The sequence below is a fragment of the Clavelina lepadiformis genome, chromosome 1, assembly GCF_947623445.1.
Source record: "Clavelina lepadiformis chromosome 1, kaClaLepa1.1, whole genome shotgun sequence".
Classification (NCBI taxonomy): domain Eukaryota; kingdom Metazoa; phylum Chordata; class Ascidiacea; order Aplousobranchia; family Clavelinidae; genus Clavelina; species Clavelina lepadiformis.
The window spans coordinates 26,503,939-26,528,673 of NC_135240.1; the positions used below are offsets into that span (position 1 = coordinate 26,503,939).

A 24,735-nucleotide genomic window follows, 5' to 3' on the forward strand; every position below is an offset into this window, starting at 1 on the left:
CTGTATGATTTAATGGTGCATACTGTAGTTTTAGTATTTGCATCTGTTGCATACACACAACTAGATTATTAAATTTGTCAGATTTCATCATTTCACATTCAGCAATGTGTTTTTTCTGGGGAAAACCCATAAAATGTCATGTTTGTTGGTACAGTATTGTTCATAAGAATTATAAATCGTAACAAATTAAACCTATTTATCTTTGTATTTTAGTTGTTATCTTTTAACTAAAGTTTATTGTAGTTCAACAAAAATTAAATTAAGTTATGATTAAATTTTTACAAATTGTTTTTTCACATTATCGCTGAAATTTCATTCGTTGATCGAGACAGTGGTAGGCACAAAAAACTAGGTATTTGGTAAGGTCATCAATGTCGAACTAGGAAGTATTGCGTTTGGCGGTTTTCAACATGATTTTGTGTGGCTCAAGACAACACGCCACCGGCGCACACAAACCCTTAACTTTATTATCGCATGGTTGAACGATATGACACATTGTTGTAGGCTTTTAATTGGCACAAATGGGCGAATGCTTTTCGCGTTTTAGGATGTTTTCCGGAAATCTATAGTTGATCGTCGGCCGACATATTTGCAAAAAATGAGCCATGTCCATCGCGCGTAATCGCCACTACTGTGGCTCACACGAGACATAGGCCTATACGTGGCTAAAAATTGTTCTGATCCATGACACGTAAACTGGTGGTTCAAGACTACAACTGTTATTACCGAAATTTCAAAATACAAAAACTACAGAAGGCCACACACTTTTATCCAGCGTTTACCCTGGATACCAGTTAACGAATTCGTTTCCGAACAAAGATTGCGAGTTCAATTGACAAAACAAAAGATTTTCTTAACCGGTACAAATCCAAACTGTTTTTTTCAAACCGAACATAAAAAATTACCCCACAAAAATCGTTATTACGTCGGTTTAGGATTTATTTCCTGGACCGAATCTTCCTTCAATTCATGTTCAAAATACTGTTCAAACTCTGACTTGACTCTTTGTTTCAATGAAAGTGCGCCGGTCAGGTAGTCGCCTGTATAACTTTCTGATACAGTCGTTTTCTGTTCCATGAGATGATGTTAACACATAATGACAATGTTAGTAGCTTCTTTAATTTATTCTTACACATGTCCTAAAACGCAACTATATAGTATAAGCAAAATAATGAGTTCTTCTTTCAAAAAAGCACTAACTGACAAAAGAAATTTCAACACAAAGCACTAAAATAAACTACATGCCCTTTGTTAAAATGAGAAATTACACAAACAGAATGCAAAAAGTTTTCAAGTGTTATTAATGCGTGATTGATATGTGCCACATTCAGTTGAAAAATAAACTAAATATTCCTTCTAAAAACTTTTTTATGGCAATGCATAGTAAGTGATTTCTATCAGATCACCAAAAAGCGGAAACCCTCATAAATTACGTGGCCAAAAACAGTATTATATGTATATCAATATAACATAGATATAATAAACGCACCAAAATCGTCTCTGTCGATTTCAAAGAAGAAAAAGTATGTACACTTGTAAAAGTTTGGTCACAATAATCCGAAAGCGATTTTAGTGAATAAGTAAGTCCCGCATCTCACATTCTTTATGTCACATATGGTAGTAACTGTAGAAATAAATAGCACAACAAAGCCACAACGGCATGAAATATTTCCTATATCACAACCACCAGGCAAAATTGGCATTTCTTCGCTTTACGCTTGTTTTCAGCAGAGCTTATAGCACTAAATAGTTCAGTGGCAATCTCACAAGAAAATGAATTAAAGACGCTGTTAAAAAAGCAATGAGAGTTGGGATGTGTTACAATAACATAGAAGATATACACCACCTTATAATAACCCAGAAGATAATTACTCATTGAATAATTGCCACCTTAGAACAAAGCTGCAACAGCAATAGATTGACCTGTATAAGACCAATTTTAAACAGGACTTTCAATGATGCTTAAATAACCAAATTATGCAAATTTAATGCATGAATGCTAGAGTTTTATGTTGGGTCAACATCTTGAAGAGTATACGATTCGTGTGAGAGTAGTGTAAGTGCAAGATTGTTTCATGTTTAGGTGAATATGTGCAAAAGATCCACATAAAGTGATTTCAATTTCCCTGCGAAAGTTTGCCTTGTTTAAAATCTTCAAAACAGTATCTAAAATGGAACGTTTAATCAGCGAATGCGCCTCGTGAGACCAGAAGAGACGCAATATTGCTACGCTTGTGTATTAGTATCTATTACTTGAGTACGCTGAAGCTTTGAAATTCCCCTAAGATGAAACGACAAGTGCACAACTGACATCATAACGTAACTACCATTTTTTGAAACAATAAAAGATGCTGAGGTTGAAGCTTCATGATATTAAGTTGTTCTCCTTATTTTATGATAAGACAAATGCTCTACTAACCTAGGCCAGACTGGACATGAGGGCCCTACTACATTATTATGCTACAAAAAAGCGCAAAATCAAAAATATACAGTTAATATTTCAAAAGGGTCACTTTTCTCTGGACTTTTTACAAGCTGCAGAAATCGCTACTACCGTAGTGGGGTCAGCAGCTTTCAACATTAAGTTCGACTGCGTTTGATAATTTTCCTTTATTAGTCTTTCTCGATAAAGGACTGGGTTGGTTTTGGAATGTTAAATTGTTCGAGGGCGGCTGCAAGTTGCTGCTGATTCCCCGCAAAATAAGCGGAGATGGCGTTGTGAAAGAGAAGAAGATTCTTCTGCATCACCTTAACCTGGAAAAGAAAATTTTAAGGATTATTTCCTAAAAAAGGAGAAATATTATGTGAAGAAAATCCCCGAGACAAAGAGCAGATGGAATAATCACAATTATAATAAAAACTAAAATAACACTGATGGCAGATTATCGGACAACATCATCAAGCAACACTAAGGTATAGTGACAACAGAAAGTTTTTAGTGAAATACAGACAAGTTCAGAATCAATAACGAACGTGATTGTGACATAGAAACCAACTTTATGGAAAAAAATTCATTTTGAAACTAACCCTGTTTTCATCGAGGAACTGAAGTTTAACGTTGACGTCATCGCGAAGTTTATCATAAATCGACTTTTGTTTGTTAAACTGCTGTTGAGAGGCCGCTTGCTTTAATATATTTGCTTCGGTGCGAGGAGCAAGATTGAGCGTCTCCAGCTCACTGCGATACGCATCGAACTGCAACCTGTAGTGATACAGCATCAGGTTCTGAGCTTTTTCATAGTTTCTTGCGATCAATTTGGGAGGCAAAAATTTTCCATGCAAAAACTTAACAAACTTTATATTTAAACAGCAAGCATTCATTTACCTACCAGTAATTGAAGATATGTATCAACAAGAACAAAACATGAATGTACTAACCTGGCTGCTTCGTATCTGCTGATGGTGATCAGTGTATCTTCCATTGTTTTACTGCAAAGTGTGCTTACATTTGATGTGAAGAACTTTATTGCTGACAACAAGTTCTCACCGTTATTGGCAAGAACAATTTGGGTTTCTGCATTGTAGCGGAACTCTTCCTATATAAATATGTACCACATTGTATACTTAATTAATTATATTTCCTAGTATAACAATATTATTCTTAATATAATTCCGAAAAGAATCCACTTGCTAAACATAGGCCCAGTAAATCCAATTACTATCAAATCAATAGTTCAATATTGTCAACGTTTCCATAGAAAATTCAGAGTTGATTAGATAAAATAAAGGTTGTAAGGTAAATTGAAGAAGCAAAATTACCTGTAATTCTTGGGATTTTGCCGAAAGTTCTCCAAATGCGGAACTGAGAACTTTTTGTGTTTGCACAAGAGAACTGAAGTGGTTGGCCAACACGTTTGTAAGCATCATCAGGTTTTCGTACCTCAAAGAAAAAACAGCAACTAAATTAGCAACATAACTTGTATCGATCCAAACTTTCAAAAATACTATTCAGTCTACTGAGTCTAGTAACTAGTCGTTTATGCACGCCAATATGAAGACATGAATGAAAAGGAATTACAGTGAGACCTCGTTAATCCGGACCACTTCGTTTCGTCAAAAAATGTCGGTTTAGCGGGGTATCCGGATTATCGGAAAGTAAAAAATCAATCAATCTTGCAAATGCAGCACCGTGTTCAAAACGCAGTATGCACCTTACTCCAATTCTAAGTACCGACTTTCTGGCTGGACAGCAACTAAAATAAAATTATATTTTTTGTATGATCCGACCCAGTGTCGAACCCCAGAACCACTGTATTAAAGACGAACGCTCTCCAAGTGACGAACATGCGGCCGCAAATCGGTTTGACAACCGCTCTTGAATGGCGAAGCATTCCGGCGGGACCAGCAGTCTTGAACTTTCTTTGACCTGTTTCCAATCTTTGCGCAATGCGATATCAAAAGCTGATAGCACGATTGAGTTGCAGCAGTATGTCTTCAATAGATTGCCGCACTCAACCGATGTACTGTACGTATTTTTTTGCGACCGCGGAAGTGTTGTTTGTTACTGTTGATGAACAATTTATTTTTTCGTTTCTAAAATACTGTACAGTATTTCATAGTATGACTAAAAAGCTGTGCGGCTAAATTTTTTTACAAAGCGCAATGCTGTACAGTACTGTACTTTTGAATCAATAAAGACCGCAACGTTATTATGCGTAGATAATCGGCTATTGTTTCGTCAACTAACTACCCAGTGTACATAGTGTATTAGGACAATCGTGAATCATTTTCGCTTAACTGTTAATAATCCGGTTTATCGGATTTTATTGCTATTGATTTAGCACATTTGTTCCAAAACTTTTGTGTCGGAGTCGGACAGCGGGGTTTCCGGATTAAAGGGGTAAAATGCATAGGAAGAAATCCGTTCCCGGCAGTTTTGTGTCGGATAGCGGGGATTCCGGTTGTTCGGGGTCCGGATTAACGAGGTCCCACTGTATTACATCATAATCACTCAAACCTGTTTACGTGAATTTGACCCTGCTTAAATTTTCAAAGACAATATTTAAATCGCAAATTACATTTCAGGCAGTAAAAAATTTAACTAAATTTTAGAAACCAAACCCGGAGCAAAAAAACATGATAAAAATTTTGTTAAGCTACGAGACTTCCACAAAACTTACTTGCGCTTCGTGTCTCGCAAAATTTCAACCTTAGCTTCAAGTTCAAGATCGACTGTCCTTGTACCTCGGCCAAGTTTCTCCGACAGAATTTGTTTTGTGCACTAAAGCATACATACACAGTGGTGGCTACATAGTGCACATATGAAGCATTCACGGTATACAGTAGTGCATACGTACATGTAAATCATATATATAAGGCAAACGTGCACTTTATCTAGGTGCACATACACAAAAACATTCGAAGCATTGTACATTTTAAACTGTTTGTTTGTTTGTATACAATTTGTTTGGGTTATTGATTTTTGAGTATATTGTTTCACATGCAAAACAACACAAGGTATAGCTTATAAGCCTATTTGAATAAAGGCTGGAGTGTTTCTGTCAACCTTGTATGTTTTCACACTCCAAGTCTTCAAAGTATCCGCTTTGACAGCAGCCACCTGTTGGACATCCTGAAATGTCATATTTGTGAACTTTGAACTGGCAGGGGCTGGGGCAGTGGAACTTCCAAAACCTGAAGATAACCATGCAACAAACACATTGTTACTGAAGGCATAATTTTTAGATAATGTGTATTATTTGCTGAGCATACGGTCTTCATGTCTGGTAACAAATCTAGTATTGGTTACATGATACTACAACGAACCAAATAATTTCAACAACATCCATAACAGCATGCATGATACTTTTAACACTTTGTTACACTTCATGACAGTTACAAGAAGTATAAAATTAATAATGAAAACAAATTTTCAAAATTTTCTGTTCGAACTCACCAACACTTGATTGAGATTTTGACCTATTCAAGCTGAGAGTGGCTGCCGGTTTATATGCCGGTGACTGGTTGGGATCATTTCGTGATTGCGTCTCCGCTGTGATCCCAGACGAAGCAAGCCGACTTCCAACAGAGTCACCTGCAAGACGGCTCCCAACATTCGATGACCCGACTATGAAGGTCTGGTCGCCTAGAACATGAAGACGATAAGAAATGAAACGTAACGTTACATTTGGTTATCTTACATTGTAGAAAATTGAAAAATGTTAACATAGTTTTTTGCATTATCCAAATGAACAGCTGACACTGTTAAAGTTAAAATGTTTGTGTTCATAGAAATATGGGATTCCATTGAGAACCATCGTAACAAAAATATGATTCATTTGGCCAAATAAAACACTTACATTGGATCTGACCCTTTTTATTGAGCAAACAGCCAGGCTGTAATTGACCGTGGCCATTTATCAAAGTACCAGGCATTCTGTATAAGATCGAAATATTTTAAGCCACCTTTTCTACTCACTAAAGGAAGTAAAGCGATGGCGCTAAATAAACATGAAGTCTTTTACAGAATAAACACAGACTGCCTAGAGTGGAGCCCTTAAAGGCAACAGTCTTAACAACTATTTTCACAGCGAGCTTCTATCTCTTCTCCTTAAACTATAAAATTATAGAAATTCCTGGGACTGGTTTTAATGATTGGTCACTACAACTAGATTTAACACGTCACAAATGCATCTATGAGCAACACTTCAGTTTATGAGGTAAATGTATTGACTTAATACTTGTAGGACTAACTGAAAAGAGGATTTGATGTACATAGATAATAAGTATCTAAACAGGAAAGGGATATGGTTGCACATGGCACGACTCTTAAAATTCTTAATCTGCTGAGAAATGCGCGTTCGATGAAAATATATTCCTTCAGTTGCTTGCCTATCTTTTTTCGAAACAAACCGTATGAACATGTCAAGCGTGTGACTACACAGACACAGGAAGTTGTAGGGACTGTTCAACTGCTGTCAACCTATTTTATCTTGTACAATGCAGTGATGTATACGTACACTACAAAGGACAAATTATACAATATGTTAGGACAAATAGTATCTAGCATCTGCAAGCTTTATTCCAATCATTAATTATCTGACTCATTTCACGCAAAACAGCTGAGTGATCTTAGCATTATCACGGAGTGAAATGTAATGGAAGCTGACGAACATTAATGTTCCACTTATCTCAAAACCTGTTTAAAATTGTTTGTAACAAAACCCTCCATGCTTATATCTTCATGACCACTTCTGAAGAGTAAGTTAAAATACAAGCATTGAGATCACAGAAAAAGTAACATTTTGATTCTAACAAAACCACTTGAAGCAACAAACCGAACAGATCGAGAGAGCAGCACGGCTAGCGATATTGAGTCATAACACAACCTACCAACTCTCCCCTGGCCAGCTTTCCGCCAAGGACGGCTCTGATAATCGTTCATTTGCATCATCTTCATGCAGCTGTTGGGTTTCCACAGGAAAGAGTAATTATTTACAAACTTTCAGGAAGGCGTATGGCACTTCAGCTTTCAATTTCGTTAAACTATGTTAGCTCCTAACCATACCAGCATGGAAAACATGTGCAGAATTAAATCGAGTTTGCCCAGTAAACAAATTTCAAAGTAGTGTAAACAAACAGAGTTGTACACATGTCTGCTGTCAACTGTTATTATGGTACAACACTAATCTGCCAGAGTCAGATAATAGCTAGGTCAGGTAAAGCATAGAAGCTTTTACAGGAAGGGTAAATGTTTTATTACACACATTTTAAGGAACCAGCTACTTCACACTAACAGAAAAAAATTATATATGAGTGAAATGTAAAAACTGAAAAAAACTTACATACTAATTATTTTCTTCATTTTTTTGAACATATGCTACAATTATAAACGTGGAAAGTACAATAATACAAGCATTCTGAGACGTAAGAACTTAATTACACGTAGTGAAACCTGCCTGTCTCTACCTGTGCCAAAATACTTATTTGGCCACGTGTGTTAACTCCTTTTAAACCTGCATTCAATTCAAGTTACGTCACTTGAACAAACAGAAGTGATCTCGAGGCTATTTCATATTTACTTAAGAAAAGTAAAGAGAGATAGTAAAGTAGTGCTACTAAGCATGCTATAACCTTAGCCTGCCATGACAACTAAATCTAAAGAAGATGTTACTACAACAGACCACAAGCAACGTGCAAGTTTTGTGTGAAACGCCTGAGGCAAAAAATAAAAGCAGACGTTTTGTGTGGGATAACAGAGAAAAACAATTGAAGACGACACCGTATGACCATCCACCATGACAATACGTCATACAGCTAACATCATCATCAACACATACGCAATGACGGGTAATGGTTCAAGAGCACTCAATCATAACATGAGGTACGCTTTTATGCGTGACGAAATCAATACCAACAGGATATGTTAACATATTTTTTAGTTAACAGCATAGCACAGCAAGCAGGTTACTCATGAGGAAACAAGAGAAGAGAAGAGAAGGAATGTGTATTCAATTTAATTTAAAATTTATATCAACCTTTATCTATTTACAGAGTCTTTAATACTTAAAACAGAGAACTTAGGACATTTGTTTGAATAATAATTTACTGACATAACATATTTAATAACATATACTTGGATACTCTTTTTTAATAGATTTCTACAGAACTACAAGCTCTTAGCAATTTGGATTAAATTCTTAATCAAAGGTTTATTTTTCCTATGTATAGTCCTAAAATACCCTGCTCGGACTATTAAATACAATGCTCAGTGCACATCTGAAAGGTTAGTAACAACATGTAGCTTGCAGAAGGTGAAACTATCGTCTCTATAAAACAGTTCTAGCGACAATTCTAGCGTCATACCATGCCACCTTCATCTATCATTTGAAGGGTTGAAAATGTAAACTGTAACAATGAAACAGGGAAAAAATGGGGACTGCACACCAAACCACAAGCTTGGAATAAGACCCATTTCTCCTTTCCTGTGATAGTGTATTGAATTCACCCTTTGTGACATCATGTGATTTGTGTTTGGATATCATATTATCAGATAATGTCATTTTATTGAATAGCCTCATTTCAAGTGGTGGTTACTAAACGTAACTTATTTTAACTGCTAACTGACACTTTAATTGGTGAGAAATAAGACTAATTTTCTTGCTTCTTATTATGCCAAAAGGCAACCATTTTCAAACACCGAATATATATGTACTAGTAAATAATTCTAAATGGGCACAACAATACATTAATCTCTATATAAAGTATATTGTGATCTGATAGGTTGAATTCAAATATCTGTTTAGATATTTATGATATATTGTTACATAATTTTTGCTACTTTTGTTTTCTTTTTAAGTTTTACATCTTTTGGACATAATTATCTTTAGAAATTCATAAAAACATGTTATGTAAGTCCTTAAATATCTGAAACATACCGATCTTTGAAAAGATACATTTTTGTTAAGCGTAGAATTTCAAACTAATATGTTCTGTTTTTGGACATATCTAGTATATATCATATGTGTCAAGATTTATAAAAAGTTGAGCTGCAACAAGTATTTATATCCACTGATAAGAGTGGAAACAGTAAAAAGTAAACAGTCGTGTAAACGTCGTGGAATAAGTAAACAGTCGTGGAGCATTATCGTTATTGTTACAATACTTACTTTTCCTATTTTCTTACTGTAAAATATATATACGGCGCAAGTTTTATATTTTTTACCGAACTGTTAAGTTTTACTATCAGTCATACAGCATCCAAAAAATGGGTTTAAACATTTGGAGCAACTCTCAAAACATATATTAATATTACCTGAAGACATACGGCACCATAAAATTTCTACTAAAAACTGGTACTCAACGAATACAGAATAAAAATTAATAGCTTAGAAAATTTTAAAAACCAAGCCAATTTTCAAATTCTATTTATTACAAAAAATGTGTACAGAATGTTATATTCTGAATTCAGGTAATAAAATATGCAAATTAATAATATTTAACACGCACATTTATATATTTATGTAACATTATATATATATACATAATGAAATAATAATGTTATGTAAATTAAACTTACCAGTTTGCGACTGTGATGAAGGGTAAGAATCATCTAATTGTCCATCCTATGAAGAACAACAAATTGAAGTAGCAGTATTTACAACTGCAACTAATATTGTTTCAGTGCATAATATCTTTAATCTTGTAATTTTTATAGATTAAATAATCTGCAATAAGCTTGCTAAATTATTACCTGAGTTTCTCGATCATCTTCCAAGTTGTTTTCACCTCCATTTTCATGACGATGACCGTTTGTTTCCTTTTCATATGCTTCATCGTTAAGAGATATTTCACTGGTAGCCGCAGCTATTTCAGTTCCATTTAAAATTTCAGTCATGATTAACAATTAGTCTTTAGTTTTTTCAAACAATATTTGATAATGATAGGCGGAAACTATATGTCCTTTATAAGCCTGTGGATTATATATTGTATGTACGTAAAACATTTTTCATCCGTATCGACAAGTATACATTAGGGCTAATGAAGCATCCAGTCATTAACCTAACATATTCAATTCACATATAAGACATATTATAACAAATATTATATATCTAGAAATTTTAGAAAAAGAAATTTTCTTATAGAAATATTTTATACTGACACTGGTTTAACAAAAAACAAGACTAGATTTTTTCCACTAAATCGGCTTATTGGTTAAAAATGCGGCAATTGGGTATCGCAACCGACTTAGTCTGATGTCCATTACCATAGAATCGCCCCATATGGACGGCCTTTCATCTAATTAGTAATTACTGTTAACCAGACATATATAAGATACATATAGGCTATAGGGAAAATTATCTTTTGACATTAAAAACAATTTTAGTTCCTTGCTATTATTTTGCCGTTTTATAAGCATGGACCTAGTTCTACATGTTACACTGAACAATAAATTGGTAAAAAGAAAGAAGGATAAAAAAATTTGTGTACACACCAGGGTGCATTCCATGTGAGCTAATTCATGTCTTGCTTACTGGTGGAATTGTTATTTTACGACGATAAAATGGCTAGCATTTTATTTTTCATTCCTCCATGGACAATGACAAAAAATAAACAACACAATACAAAAACAATGGCAACTTCAAATTCACTTTGCTCTTCCGTTTTCTTTTGTTTAAACGAAAAAAGAGCACAGTGTCTCCATTGAAGATTGAAATTGACATAACGTTTTTTGGCGGCTTGGTGCAATTGTGCTGTTGTGGTGTACACCAAACTGACTTTGGGTGTACGCATCACACATAATGCACCCTAGCGTACACGTTCGCCGGACGGAAGAGCATTTTTTGCCAAGATCTCAGGTGCGCAGAAGCAAAATTCTGGTGTACACTGCGACTCATGGATCAGGGTGGACAAAAATCTCGGATGTGCCATACTCTGCGGTCTGGACATTGTGAATCCCCTACATGCATGCAGCTGCCACACTTTCCCGCAGTTTCCATTAGTCTTCCATTAGTCTCTAGTCTCTAGCCTACTCTAGATGGTCTATGGGCAGCAGGCAATCAACGAAAAGTTTCAAAAAGTGTCTTGAAAGCAAAATCAACGCGACTACAATAACTGATAAGCAGACAGGCGTATAAACAAAACCTTGCTCGAAATAAAATAAATAAGCTTATTCTTATTTCGTGCTTTTGTATGTTAATCCATGGATTGCAGTGCCATAACTCTTCCTAATTTTTCAATCCCGATTGGTCATTGTCACTCCCAAGTCCCAAACTAAACGCCAACAAAATGTTCACAAGACGTTACAAAGTTCATAGACATCTTCTAAACCTATTTTCTTATCCACAGATTGTTTTTTCTGAAACGATGTTTCAGTCTGAATCGTCAATTAATCACCCTGGAAATTGGATTAAATTTCATTATTTATTATAACGTAATATATAATATTACAAAAACAGATGCACCATAGATAACGAAACTTTAATTCTATGCCGCATACTTTATGCATACTTTATGGATACTGTACTTTATGCCTGTTGCGTTCTTTAACTTGACCGCTAGAGGACAGCAGGCCACCACGTTTATTTGCCGAGAAAAAGGTCTTGCACTCTTCATTTCTGACAGTTTGTATTTTGCAATACTCCTTGTATTGTTTGTATTTCAGAAATGGAAGCACAGTGCATGAAGACGCTCCTTAGAGACGCTTCTCCACAACCAGTTATGCCTGCGTTTCGGAACATGTTGTATGTCGATGAAATATATTAAATTTAGCTTCAGATGTCATTAGGAACAACTGAACAATAGCTTATAAGTTTTCACAAAATGTCCCCTTTGCGCTATTCTAGCTAGTAGCCACAAAACCTTTACTTCTGTGTGCCAAAATTCTTAAGTTTGTAGTGCCTTTGTATCACATACATATGGGCAAATACCATGTGGGCACTTTGTCATTCAACACGATTTCAATAAAATAGGCCAAGTTTATTTTCCTTGCGGTACAGCCTACTACTATTCAGCTGGCAATCTGCATCTTAGCCCAAGTCTTTCAATTTCACTCAGTGCTAACAAAAAGATATGAACTGTCACTTTAAAACAACTTCTCAGAGCGGAGTGTCGAACTGGAACCAAACCTGAATCTTTAAACTAGTTTGAGCGGAAATTTTTACACCCGAATCTAAACAAGAAGCCGAACCGTACAATTATAAGAGTTTAACTCGTCTCGTTTGCTAAGTAGGCCTTACAGTAACCTCTAAGTACTACTAAATACTTCTTTTAAATATTATTAAAACCCTGTTTCCGATTATTGCGGTATGTTCAAATGCAACTCTAAACTGATAAATAGTAACCCCTAATAAAATTGCTTGATTTAATAGTAGTGCCACTACCTAGTACCTTCTACAACTACAAAATCATGACAGACGTTAAGTTGTGCAAAGATTCTAGTACAACATCATACACTTCTCTATTAGCGCCGTTCTTACCACATTGCAGTTCTACACCCTGTTTTAAAATCAACATTTGTTAATTTGTTGTTTCCAAAACGCTAAAAATATTTAAAGTAATGGAAAAGAATAAGTAAGCCTATTGCTTAATTACATCAAAATAAGACTAAAAAGTCAGAGTTCGCAATCCGTCGGAACAGCGCCGTTTTGCCATCATGGAATGAGCTGGAGATTGGCCATCACCGAATTAAACATTCATTTGAGATGTTATGCAAGTGATGTCTGTTTGTAAAAAATGATTGTAAACTATATATGTTGCTGTTTTTTTTTAATTTTAACTAGCATGGTAGCTTAATAAGTTCAACTCGAAACTTTGACAAAAAACTAGCAAAAGCAAAACAATTTAAAAATTTCATTTCTTAAACAGAATAGGCTACTTTTTTCTTGATCAAAGATAAGTTGCCTATGAATTAAAAGTGATGTTGAATGAACGAACATGAATAAGTGATGATGAAATTCAACTATGAATAGACGAAGAATGATTTATTAAGGAATTATTTGCGCATCTGTAATTGGTTATAAGCTTAGTAAAATTAGAGCACAAACCAAACGGATTAATCATCTCAATGGTAAATTTTTGTGTTCAATAATAGCTTATGGGCAAGGTTTAATGTTATAGCCTATACAAGGGCGGTTTAGGGTCAAGTCAAATACGGTAGCCTGTGAGCTATCGGAAATACTTATAATATAACGCATAAAGTGAAATGTTTTATGATGAGGAGTGATAAACATGATATTTTTTCCACTCAACAGTTTCAACAAACTTAAATTTAATCAATTCTTTCCTGTTGCCTAATATAGCCCAGTTATACCTTAAAATATTTGCCCAAATTTGGAGAACAAGTTTTTGAGTGACATTGGTAACAGGCAAATAATCTTGTTAAAAGGCGGTAAGTCGACAGACAAACGAACACGCATGAAAACACGGCCTCATTGTCTTTATGTAAACAGTATGTCTTCTAAATTGTTTGAAGGTTCTGGGTTAAATTCTTTCAAGATTGGTTTTTCAACGTCACAATCTTGTTCCTCGCAAAATTCGTCCATATCGTAAACGATTTTATTGTCGGGGCCAGAATCGGAAACTGCTTTTGTCTTTAGCAGAGCTTCGTTGATTGCCGCTTGATGTCTTTTGTTTGTTTGAATGACGTAAAAAGACAACAAGATAATGCATAAAGCAATAAATATCTCCCCAGAGACGTAAAAGATTTGAAAAGAAGAAAGATTCCCAAACCACGCCTTCTTCTCAGCAGACTTTAACTTCTCTTCCAACTTGTTCAAAACTTCCATCTTTTTAAGGAGATCTTCTTTCGTTATTTCCTTTTTTCTACCACAGGAAGGGTTTACTGCTGCAGCTGATGACTTCTTTCGAAGACGACCCTTAGGTGACATTTCTCCTGTATGTTTGCAACAGATTCGGTTCAGTTGTGTAGTTTCTAGGCCTATATTGTGCCTGTCTGTGCGATGGCTGATATCCGTTGTATACAATTATGTAACTTAGAAGGCTGAATAGATTAGGCCTATTCCCTTAACAGTAGCCTGTTTATGATAAATAATACTAAACAATTTTCTATAACAGTAACTATGAGTAGTGTTTGTGCTCTTATTACAGTAAACTCTACATTTACTGTAAACCGAAACATAACTCAGAGCAGCTGTAGTACACATAACTCTTTCTCAACAAAACTCAGCCTTGCTAACTATACAATCAAGTTAGCGATGGATTGTTGGCTACGAATGAGATATAAGCAAGCGGCGAGCAATATGGGTTAAACATTAACTCTTTTTCTGAACTTACAGTTTTCCGCTTATATACATATCACCTTGCCCAAATGTGCTTTGTACATATCCTACACGCGTGTAGGCTACTCTAATACGCTTTAAGTAGGCTATATAGTGTTTTAAAGCAGTAGCAGGTTATCCGATATCACAACATAGTAAGAAGTGTCTAGAAAGTCTGAGCTTCTTGATGGCCCACCTCAAAAATCTATCGACTCCTAACGATTATAAAGTGAACACACAGATTGCTCATAATTTGCAAGTTTATGTTTTAATCTTGGAATTGGTGCTGCATTTAAAAATAATTTACGTATTTACGTACTTTGATCGATTAGGATACATTTGAAAAAACTGTTTATTATTTTGAATGAATTAGTTTTGGACATAAAAGTTTTTAAATAAACTGAAATCAACCTAAATTGCCAAGTAAAATAAGATGGAATTTAACGCATTACTGTCCTTTTGTGGTAAAATATACAAATAATTTACGCCACCAGAGGAAAATTTTACCTAAATTTTACAACGGGTGCACACTGCACACCACAGTATTTTACACCGCGGCCTACGTACAGTATACAATAAAGCCTATGTGCAGTATACAGTACACAGCAGAACAGAATTTGCTAAATCAAATTTTTAAATTAAGTTGGAAATCAGAAAAAAGCTGGATACACCCCAAGAAGCCTGATTTCAGAGAGATATTTTTACAAGATAAATTGAAACAACAAAAAGACATCAATAAGTATTATTTAAACCACAAAACAACCACTAATTATAAATTTATTATTGTAAATGTAAAAATTAAAGAAACGCGTTTTTTCAAATTTATTGTAAGTTATTTTATTGTTGTATACGTTATCGTTATTTTATGTTTCACTTTACTTTAGCATAGAACATTTTTTCCAGCGTAACGTCAAGAAATCAAGAAATCAAGAAATCAATCAATCAATCAATCAATCAATCAATTACAATCAACAAATCTGGAAGCGCTTCAAAACGTTGCGGATGCTTCAGTTTTTCTGCTGATTTAAAATTTACAGTCGATATTTTCTTATTTATTTAATTTGTTTTTGTGTTTTCTCGCACAGCAATCCACTTCTTATCTTCACCTTATCACGTTGGGAATATTTGGTTTTGTTTATTAGTGCATATATCAAGTTTTAAGCTGCGTAACATCCGTACAGCAGGTATTTGCTACAAAAGGTAAATTCTCTTAACAAATGGGTTTCACCTGCGGCTTTGAAGGCAAAAACATAACAAAATATCTTCATTCAAATTCTACATATTTTTGTCACAACGTCACACCTCATTGAAGCTTTTTCTCACTAGTCGTAAGAAATCTCCCTTTATCGGAAGTTCTGAGAAATGCTGATTCATCTTCCGTACATTTCTAAAAAGAACTTTGGTTGCGTCGACTACGCAAGACGTTGTCGGAAAACATTGACCTTTGCCGAAAATATTTCGCTTTGTTCTGTAATTCGACTATAACGTGGGCGTAAGAAGTAGAGCGGATTATTATCGTATCGAATCATGCTTGAGCAGTATCAGTTCACGACCACGTGAATAGTTTGCAGAGCAAAAACTTGTCAAGTCTCCCCATCAAGGATATTTTTAACGCACTATATGCATGTCTAGTGTGTCGTTTTACACAGAAAATTATAGAAGTAAGTTTCGACGCCCATGATATTTATAGATAATTGAAGGTTCGACGCCTTCTTGGCTCAACAAATTTGATCGTTTCAGTACAAAGTAATGAAGTAAGTGAAGATACATCACGTGGTCGCAAAAGCCATTACTCTGCCGAGCTTAGAGTTAATACAACCTGCAAAGAAAAAGCTTTGACTTGCTTCCATTACGGCTAATTAAAATTCGAGTGCTGCTTGTTCTCTCTGGTCGAAACGAAGCAGCAAATCGATCCCCATTTTGACGTCACTGCATTAGAAGGTGATTAATTGAGAAAAATACCAAAAAATCCTTGACACTTTCCCGAGAGATGTGTGAGTATGACGTCACTGAAACTTGTAGCGAGTACGGAAAATGCAATCTGTATTCTACATTCACTTTTAACGTAGCATTTGAATCCATGTAGTTACTCGAGATCGTAACGACGTAATAAGAAAAAGAAAAAAAGGAGAACGAGAGAGACAAGAAAGGTGAACTAACCTTTAAAAACCAACTCAGTGAAACACAACTCGCATCTTGAGGTCAAATCTACTCGACATAAAGCAGCTGTAAGGAAGATGCGAGCTGTCATATCTTGCACAAGTGCTGTCAATTTTGTTCCCACCACTGCAACATGTAAAAGCCATTTACTAAAACCAAAATACAAATTGACTGGAGCGATAGCGTGCTAGCGTGACAAACTTAACGCAAGTGATTTGTTGCAAAAGCAATGTCATATGGATCGAGCTTAAAGACTAAGGAAAATCTTACCATATTTGGAAGCAAGGGTGAAGTTCGAAGGAAAGTTATTTAAAATGCTGCCACAAACACATTGCAATGATAGCCTGTTAAAAATTCTTTTTTGCGTTATTTGCACATATTTCACAGGCCCCGTTTAACATTTTTGACAGAAGTTTGCAGCGTAGTAGTATTTTTAATCAGTATTATTAGTGCATAGTTATCAGTGTGCAATAACAATGTCAGCTACACAACAATCATCTTCGTTCTGCATCACTGCCTTCAACACATTCGTCGTCGTCGTCGCTCTTGGCAATTTTCTGATAACGGTAAGTCGGTTTGATCAAAGCGATTGTGTTCGCTAGAGAATGGGTGGAATTTTTTTGTGATTGTTCTCCAATCACCCAGTCTCCGCCGCTGATAGAGGTTTTATTACATCATTATTGGGCATTATCGGGTTTAATTAACCTCATAATGATGTAATAAGACCTTCATAAGTGTGGGAAGTAAGAATGAGCATTGTAATAGATCTTTTTGTTGCGTAATAGAGCATACGTTTTTAAGTGTTTTCCTGCACAAATTCCCAACCGAAGGGAATGCCGTAGTACAGAGCTCACGATTATGGAGCCGATTCCTAATAGCCAGACTCTTGACTTCAAGTGCTTGGGCATGGTTGCTTATAGAAAAGCTGCCAAAGCCTTACCGGGCTACTTTTAAAACGCTTTGATGTGTTGCCAAATAGTGCACCGATGCGAATCCAGTTTAGGGACAGTGCGGGCATTGTTACGTTAGCGACTTCCAGGGGGTTTTGTCATTAATTCGGACCCAGACGACCAAATTCTGAAGTCTGCTCGTTACGGCATAATAAGAACTGGGCCGGTGAAAGAAATTGCATGGATCAATCCAAAGTTATTCGGCTTTGCGTTTCGGTTTCACTTTCTGTTTCAGTTGTCAAAAAAGCGAACAAATTTTTCCACTTATCCAAGTTTCTGTTGCAAACGTCGATTTTAAACGCGTTTAAAAACTTGCATCGAAGTCGTCTTGCAAAAGAAAAGAAGGCATGGCGAGAATTCGATCAAAAATCCGATCATTACTGCAATATTTCTACATCTTTAAATTCATATTGGACTTAGGACTTAGCTTTGAAAAATAGCCAAGTATTTGCAGAAGCTTGTGCACTGGGTCAGGTTTTATTACGTAGTTGGGGTAATTCCAGAGCAAGATTTTTTAATTGGTGTCTGAAAAACTATGTCATTATCTTACGAAATTTGCGTAACTTAAATGCGTAGCTCAATCGTAGTCACAGCTCAACAAAACGTTGACATTTGCACAAGGAGTTGCTGCTACGTCTTCAGTTTAAACGTTAAAAGAATTTTAACGTTTGACAACAAACATTACGTCCTTTTGTGTGAAGTTACCCAGGTCGAATTATTTCTTTGGACAGAACGTAGCTAAAAACAAGCACCATTCAAACAAGTCTGTACAATTCCTGCGCACTGCTAAAACTGTAAGTGTTCACGTCATAAAAGCCGGCCAATTTGTGTGGTATGACTTTTTGGACGCTATAACTGAACCTGATTTGTCAACAATTCTCAGAAATTGTCATGATTGAACACAGTTGACTTCGACCAACTTAGCATTTTGTTTTTGACGTCGTAACGATGGCATCTCAATTGCGGGGTTATGTGGAAGCGCTAGAAAAGGAACTTAACCACATTAATTGGATTTTATTGATATGACGGGCGGGCGATTCATGAATTTTAATAAAGTGTGTCGCCAATAAATAACGCGAAACGAGTTTAACGGCAGCTGTGCATCGCGCAACATATATCGTTGAAAAACCAACGGCAATTAATTCTGGAATCCTATATATAATGTATCCACTCTATACCACCTATGACGTTGAATGTTTGTTTGTTACGTTACAAAGGAGGTGTGTATTGCAAACAACTCTTCTTAAAATATCCTCCCTTTCTCCAAATCATTCTGACGTCATTTGCAAAATAGAGCATAGCCTACTTTTCTTTTTATCTTTGGCATAGTAACTGCGATACAACTAACACTATTGTTGTGGTGTTCTTAGTACGTCATAGACAAGACGTCGATGTAAACAGAACAATTGAGAAATTGACTTATCTTAATGAAGTTTGTTGTCATTTTTTACAATAAAAATGCCTCAAAGTGGAAATCGCAACGTAGTAGAGGAAAGAATTAAACCGTTTCCTAATCCGGTATACTCCGGTATAGAGGCTGTTTCAACGAAATATTCTGTTAGTCAGTCAAATTAAAGCGCGAATAAAAAACGTCTCTAACACTTTTAACTTTTTGTGTCATCACCCTTAGTTACATTATTGCGTCATTTTCCATTCATAAATAATTTATAGTTTTCCTGTCACTACGATAATAGACACTATATGTCCGATATAGCCAATTACCGATTTAAAAATGTCTAAAATTGTTTTACTGGAGTCAATAACGGCTACAATAAGTATCTATAAAGGTATTTTAAATACTGTATTTACATACTCGGGGATCTTCAAAACATTTTGCCAATTATAAAATGGCCGTTACAGTCTATACACCATCCAGTGAAAAAACATGCAGCTTCTGTGTTATAGCTGCGATGGAAAACCAGTAAATTTGATTTGAGTTTGCAAAAACAATGAATCATGATCGTGACAGTTTTGTAAATAACTACTTCCTAGAAGAGAAAATGACATACGATGATTTATTTGATCCAACGCCCAAAAACAACGTAAAAGCTTTGGCAGTTTGTTGAAACAACAACACAGATAAACAGCCAAACAAGCCCGTATATACTGTAACGTAACTTTACAGAGTTAATATATCCGGTGCATATATAGCCGTGGAACGCAGGAGAACGCGATGACTGAAAATACCCCAGTTGTCATCGGTATTTTTGGGTTGATTTGAAAACCCCACCCCGCTGTAACACTGCATGATCTTCTGAGTCTTTACGCTTATAAATATAGAAGATATTTTGCTTAAAATGTTACCAGTGGCATTGACGTAGCTCCACTCCCTATTGCTCTTAAGTGATCAACACGGCGTATATTGTCACTTAGTACAAGGCCGGCTTTCAAATGCACCTGCTCCATGATATTTTTATATTTGTCGTCACAGCAAAGGACTTTTGTCACGAAACCTTTTGCGCCCCTTAGAACACAATAGCCTACATATAAAGACATGTCTTAACACCATATAACTCATAGCTTCGTCATTTTCTGTGCAGGTGGGGGGATCCCCTTGCCCGTGGGGTCATTACACGAACCCCAGGTATACGATCGACGGCTCCACTAAATGTCTTCCTTGTACGACGTGTCCTTTGGGTTCTGGGGCCAGAAGACAATGCACGGCGTGGGGCGACACAGAATGCGAACCCTGTACCCTAGGGTTCACTTATTCGAGCAACAGCAGAGGTGGGGTTTACTGCCGGCCTTGTACGCTGTGTGGACCCCACCGAAAGGTGGAAAGACAATGCAGTTTAACCCAGGACACCGTCTGTGGAGAGTGCGACATAGGTAAGTCCAGCTATAGCGGCAGAAAACCGTTTTAGTTTGTTTAATTTTGAAAAGAAGTTATCGTCGTTAAACTGTTGCCGAACACAAGACCGCATCACGAGAACGCATTACCTCAAAATAGTAAATAAATCCTTTCATGAGTCTCTATTTACGTAATATCACGCACGGGATACAGTCTCGGCGGCAAAAACAACAACATTACGAGCGTGTAACCGCAAACAAACAGAAAGTTTCAAAACTTCTCGTTTGCCATCGCCATTTACCACCCGCTGTTGCCATGCCAAATTTAATAGCATTATCACTTGACATTGTTGTGTTACGTCATGCCCAAATTGCAACCATAGCATCAAGAAAATATTTGATATAGTTTGTGCTACTTTGCTACAGTCAATGACGTCATAAGTGCTCAATGATTTGGGTCAAATCGAAAGTGTTATCAAACGCAAACAAAGATAAAAGTGAACGACGCGCTTATTTCGAAATGTTTTTTTCTGATCCACTCACACGGTCACATTTCTTTTGCTTCACTCACCTTTATTGCGTTTTCCTTCTGAAGGTCCATAACTTTTGTAACCTTAAACAAGAGCAACAATAGAACGAGAAAAATTTGTGGGAAATTTCTTGCAGGTTTTTATTGGAACTCCATTTCCTATCGGTGTGAACCCTGCTCATGGTGCTTTCCCGACCTCATGCAAGAGAGCAACCGCTACTTCGTAACGCAATGTCATCGGGCGGAAATACCGAAAGATTTCCGCTGCGCCCAACGCCGTATTCCGCCCTACAACCCGCCTGTTTGGAATTTCCCCGTAAAAAAAGGTATGAATGTATAAGCTATAGGGTGTGTATGGGCGGTGTTAAATAGTGATCATTGTCACGATTTTTCTACGTCACAAGCGTTACACATCGCAAAAGACTTTTTAAGAAGTAACGCAACGATTTTATGACGTTTACCTAAACTTATGACTTGGAATCGTTCAGCTTTACGAGAATCCATTTTGGTTACAAACTGGCCCTATCCCAAGTACAAAGTCCACATTTAGTCATCTTTTCATCTTTTCAGCATCTTTCCACGAAGAAGAAGAAGAGGACGAGCAGAAGATAGAATCTGGAAGCAACGACGAGGACAATTATTCCGGATCCGGCCAATACGGTCTTGATCACGAAGACTTCCCAACCGATGATGAACAAATAAATGAAGATGGTGATGATGAAGATGTGACGTCACAGGGAAGCAGACGTCATGAAACGCAGTTTGCAAGAAACGAAACTTCGGTCGCACCTAGCGGCACCTTTGCCGCGCCTAGCGGTACCGACAGGACAAGGGCGAGTTCATCCCCGAGCGCGCAAACTTTCCCCGTCGACGAATCGGAAATTTTTAATCAGGGAAGCGAAAACGATCCAAGTAATTTCCTCGAAATCCTAAAACCCGCTCCGATGTGGGGCAACATTCACTATACTGAGGAGGAGGAAGAAGAAACGGTATCAGCGGGTGCAAGAGCGTCTCATGCGAGCGCTCCCGACCAGGAGAGCGTCAACTTTGACCTTCTCATCGCCGTTGTCGGGTTGGCAGTCTTGGCGCTTTCCCTTGTCTGCGCGATGTTCCTATTATCACAACGATACATGATGTTAAAGCGAAGAAGCAATGACGTCATGAATAATAGCTTTACGGAATGTAATGTGTCTATGGACGACCAATATCTTTTGAGCAATACTAAAGTTCACTCGTAGGGTGTTATATTATGTCCAGTCATATTTTAATTAATTAGTATTTATTGCCATTATTTGTGTATTTTGTTTTTCAGTATTTTTTATGCATTGTTCGCCATTTTGACGCTACATTAAACTTTAAATCTTGCTGGGAATTTCTCATTCGACACTAAAACTGGCAAATCGCTTTATCGTTACGTTCTTGGAAAAATACAATGCACGTATAGGCTATATGCTGCCGCTTTTTGCATTTTTTTTCGAAAATAAATCACTTATGACAACCGAACGACGCATTTTTACAGTTAAAGTATGCGCCGATATTGAACGGGTTAAACTTGAAATGCCAAGACGAAGAATCACAAGGAATTTTTTCTGTCCTGGGATTAGCATGACTGGATTTCAAGACGACGTCTTTTATTAGTCACTTCTAAATTGTAACAATCGTAGTCGAAATAATTCGTTATTAGTGTGCAATGGCAGGATCTTTTGGTCTGTTTTGAATGAAATTTTAGAGCTGCGACGCGACCTAAAAAGGTATATTTATAGCCGGGGTCTTGGCTTCTTGAGTGTTTGACGACAAATCTGAAGTCGGCCAAGCACGACGTGAAACGTTTCTAGCGATGACAAAAGTAAAATATACTCAGCCAGCGCCTTTTCACTTTGCCGCCTCTGACAATTCATTTAAAACGTCTGAAAATAGTTCAGTTATTTATGCAATATATGGTAACATTGTGACGTGATAATGGCCATGCTCACGTTGCCAAATAAGCAGTTTCTATGGTTGAGAAAATATGATTCTGAATTGAAACGTGACATTGATGTTGGCATAACTGAAGGCGCTTACAGTCCAATTATAAATGGAATTTATGGGGCATTCAAAAATCGACCGTAATTAGCGGTTTCTATGACACTTACCCTGATAAATAACTTTAAACGAACAATTACCTTTCACATAAAGAACGATAAACTTTTGGGGGAAACCTACATACTTTTAAGGGGTGTGTGCTTATTGTGACGTATTACTATTATAGTTACAAAAAACACGAATCCTTTTTCCTTCTAACAGATGGTTCAAAAAAAAGCATTCAATCATTCAAAAATCGAAATGTGCCTTCAAATATATTGTGCAATAAACCTTGTTCCCAAGCGAGAACGGATAATCCAAACAACAATACAAACCAGAAAACTTTAAAATTATAACCAATATCACCGAAGTCCAAAATCTATGAAAGGAAATTTCCCAATGCGCAGCCAAGGCAACTTACTGCACTTGAAAGAGCAGCAAGACAGTGACAATGAAGGAAATGACAGGTTTAATTAAGCTTAGTCCCTTCACAACAGATATCAAATTCAAAATCGATGTACAAGCGAAAGAGAAAACCTATATCCAGATGTTTTCTGTGTTACCTCGCCACTGGGCTGATAATGCACACAATAACTTCACTTATAGCCTACACATAATGTAGGCTATGACGCCATTAAAGTCTTTATGACATAAAAAATCTTCCTGATATTTGGGCGAATTTCGTCGGAACAAACAGCAGGTGCGTTATATTTACACCGATGCTTAGACCCTATGGTTATCTGCGATATTTTGCTCACAAAATTAAATTTGCAACGGCATACAGGTCAATGGTATTTAAATTAGAGTCTAAAAAGTTTTTTTGGGTGGTTTGGAATCAATTATTCATACGAACCGGCGATTTCTTTCGGTGAAGCGCACTTTGCGTTAATCCGGCCGCTTAAATTAACAACTAGCATCCGAAAGACACCGAAAAAATCCTTTTAAAATATGATTCAAATTTCAAACCAAGGTCGTTGGCAAAAACGTTCTTATGAACCTAATTTTGTAAATGTAGGTTCCGGTCGATTGCCGCATGTCACTCTGATTAGCGGAGACTGCAAATGCCGAAAAAAATTGAAACAAGTTCTCGATCGATTTCACTTTCTTCGATTGAACGAAAGCAATCGATTTGTGCTCTGCGTCATTCAACTAATTAAGAGAAGTCTTCCTCGAACATTTCACCATTAGCATTTGCTGGGAGAGGTTTGGAGCAACTTACATATGGAACAGTCATATAGAAGTGGGAGCGATCCGAATATATTCTTAGGGAAGAGATTTGAAAACAGAAAACGCGAAGTAGCGTCACTTTTTAAGTTACAGTTGCATGCAACGACGCAATGTTAAAGTTGTTTATCGGCAGAAATTCAATTTCCAATAAAATCACCAAAGTTTTAATTAACCTTTTTTACATCGGAAGAAGCAAGCTTGCGAAAACTCATGTATTAGAACGCTGTAAGCTAGCCTTGCAAGGCCGCTGTCTGAGGGCTGCTAACTCTTAAATTTTACTGCTGTGGTGGTCAAGGAACTA

General features: G+C 36.5%; 2 protein-coding genes across 4 annotated transcripts; one reads left to right on the forward strand and one right to left on the reverse strand.

The window, feature by feature from the left end:
- Window positions 1-1,109: 1,109 nt before the first annotated feature.
- Window positions 1,110-10,407, reverse strand: LOC143468273 (arfaptin-2-like). 3 transcript variants are annotated; one of them, XM_076965381.1, is made up of 9 exons: window positions 10,193-10,407; window positions 10,019-10,064; window positions 5,897-6,085; window positions 5,507-5,634; window positions 5,121-5,221; window positions 3,760-3,880; window positions 3,379-3,536; window positions 3,028-3,202; window positions 1,110-2,754 (listed from the first exon to the last, which is right to left on the reverse strand). In XM_076965381.1, the coding sequence occupies exons 1-9, from the start codon at window positions 10,334-10,336 to the stop codon at window positions 2,614-2,616; spliced, it is 1,203 nt and encodes a 400-aa protein (XP_076821496.1). In that variant the 5' UTR covers window positions 10,337-10,407; the 3' UTR covers window positions 1,110-2,613. The 3 variants fall into 3 exon arrangements, with proteins under 3 accessions (XP_076821496.1, XP_076821515.1, XP_076821506.1); XM_076965400.1 differs by lacking the exons at window positions 10,019-10,064; window positions 10,193-10,407 and adding an exon at window positions 7,333-7,523; XM_076965391.1 differs by lacking the exons at window positions 10,019-10,064; window positions 10,193-10,407 and adding an exon at window positions 6,300-6,842.
- Window positions 10,408-16,944: 6,537 nt separating this feature from the next.
- On the forward strand, window positions 16,945-22,649 carry LOC143468257 (uncharacterized). Its single transcript, XM_076965357.1, has 4 exons — window positions 16,945-17,443; window positions 20,368-20,656; window positions 21,284-21,472; window positions 21,717-22,649. Exons 1-4 carry the CDS (start codon window positions 17,354-17,356, stop codon window positions 22,382-22,384), a joined length of 1,236 nt encoding a protein of 411 aa, XP_076821472.1. The 5' UTR covers window positions 16,945-17,353; the 3' UTR covers window positions 22,385-22,649.
- Window positions 22,650-24,735: the final 2,086 nt, after the last annotated feature.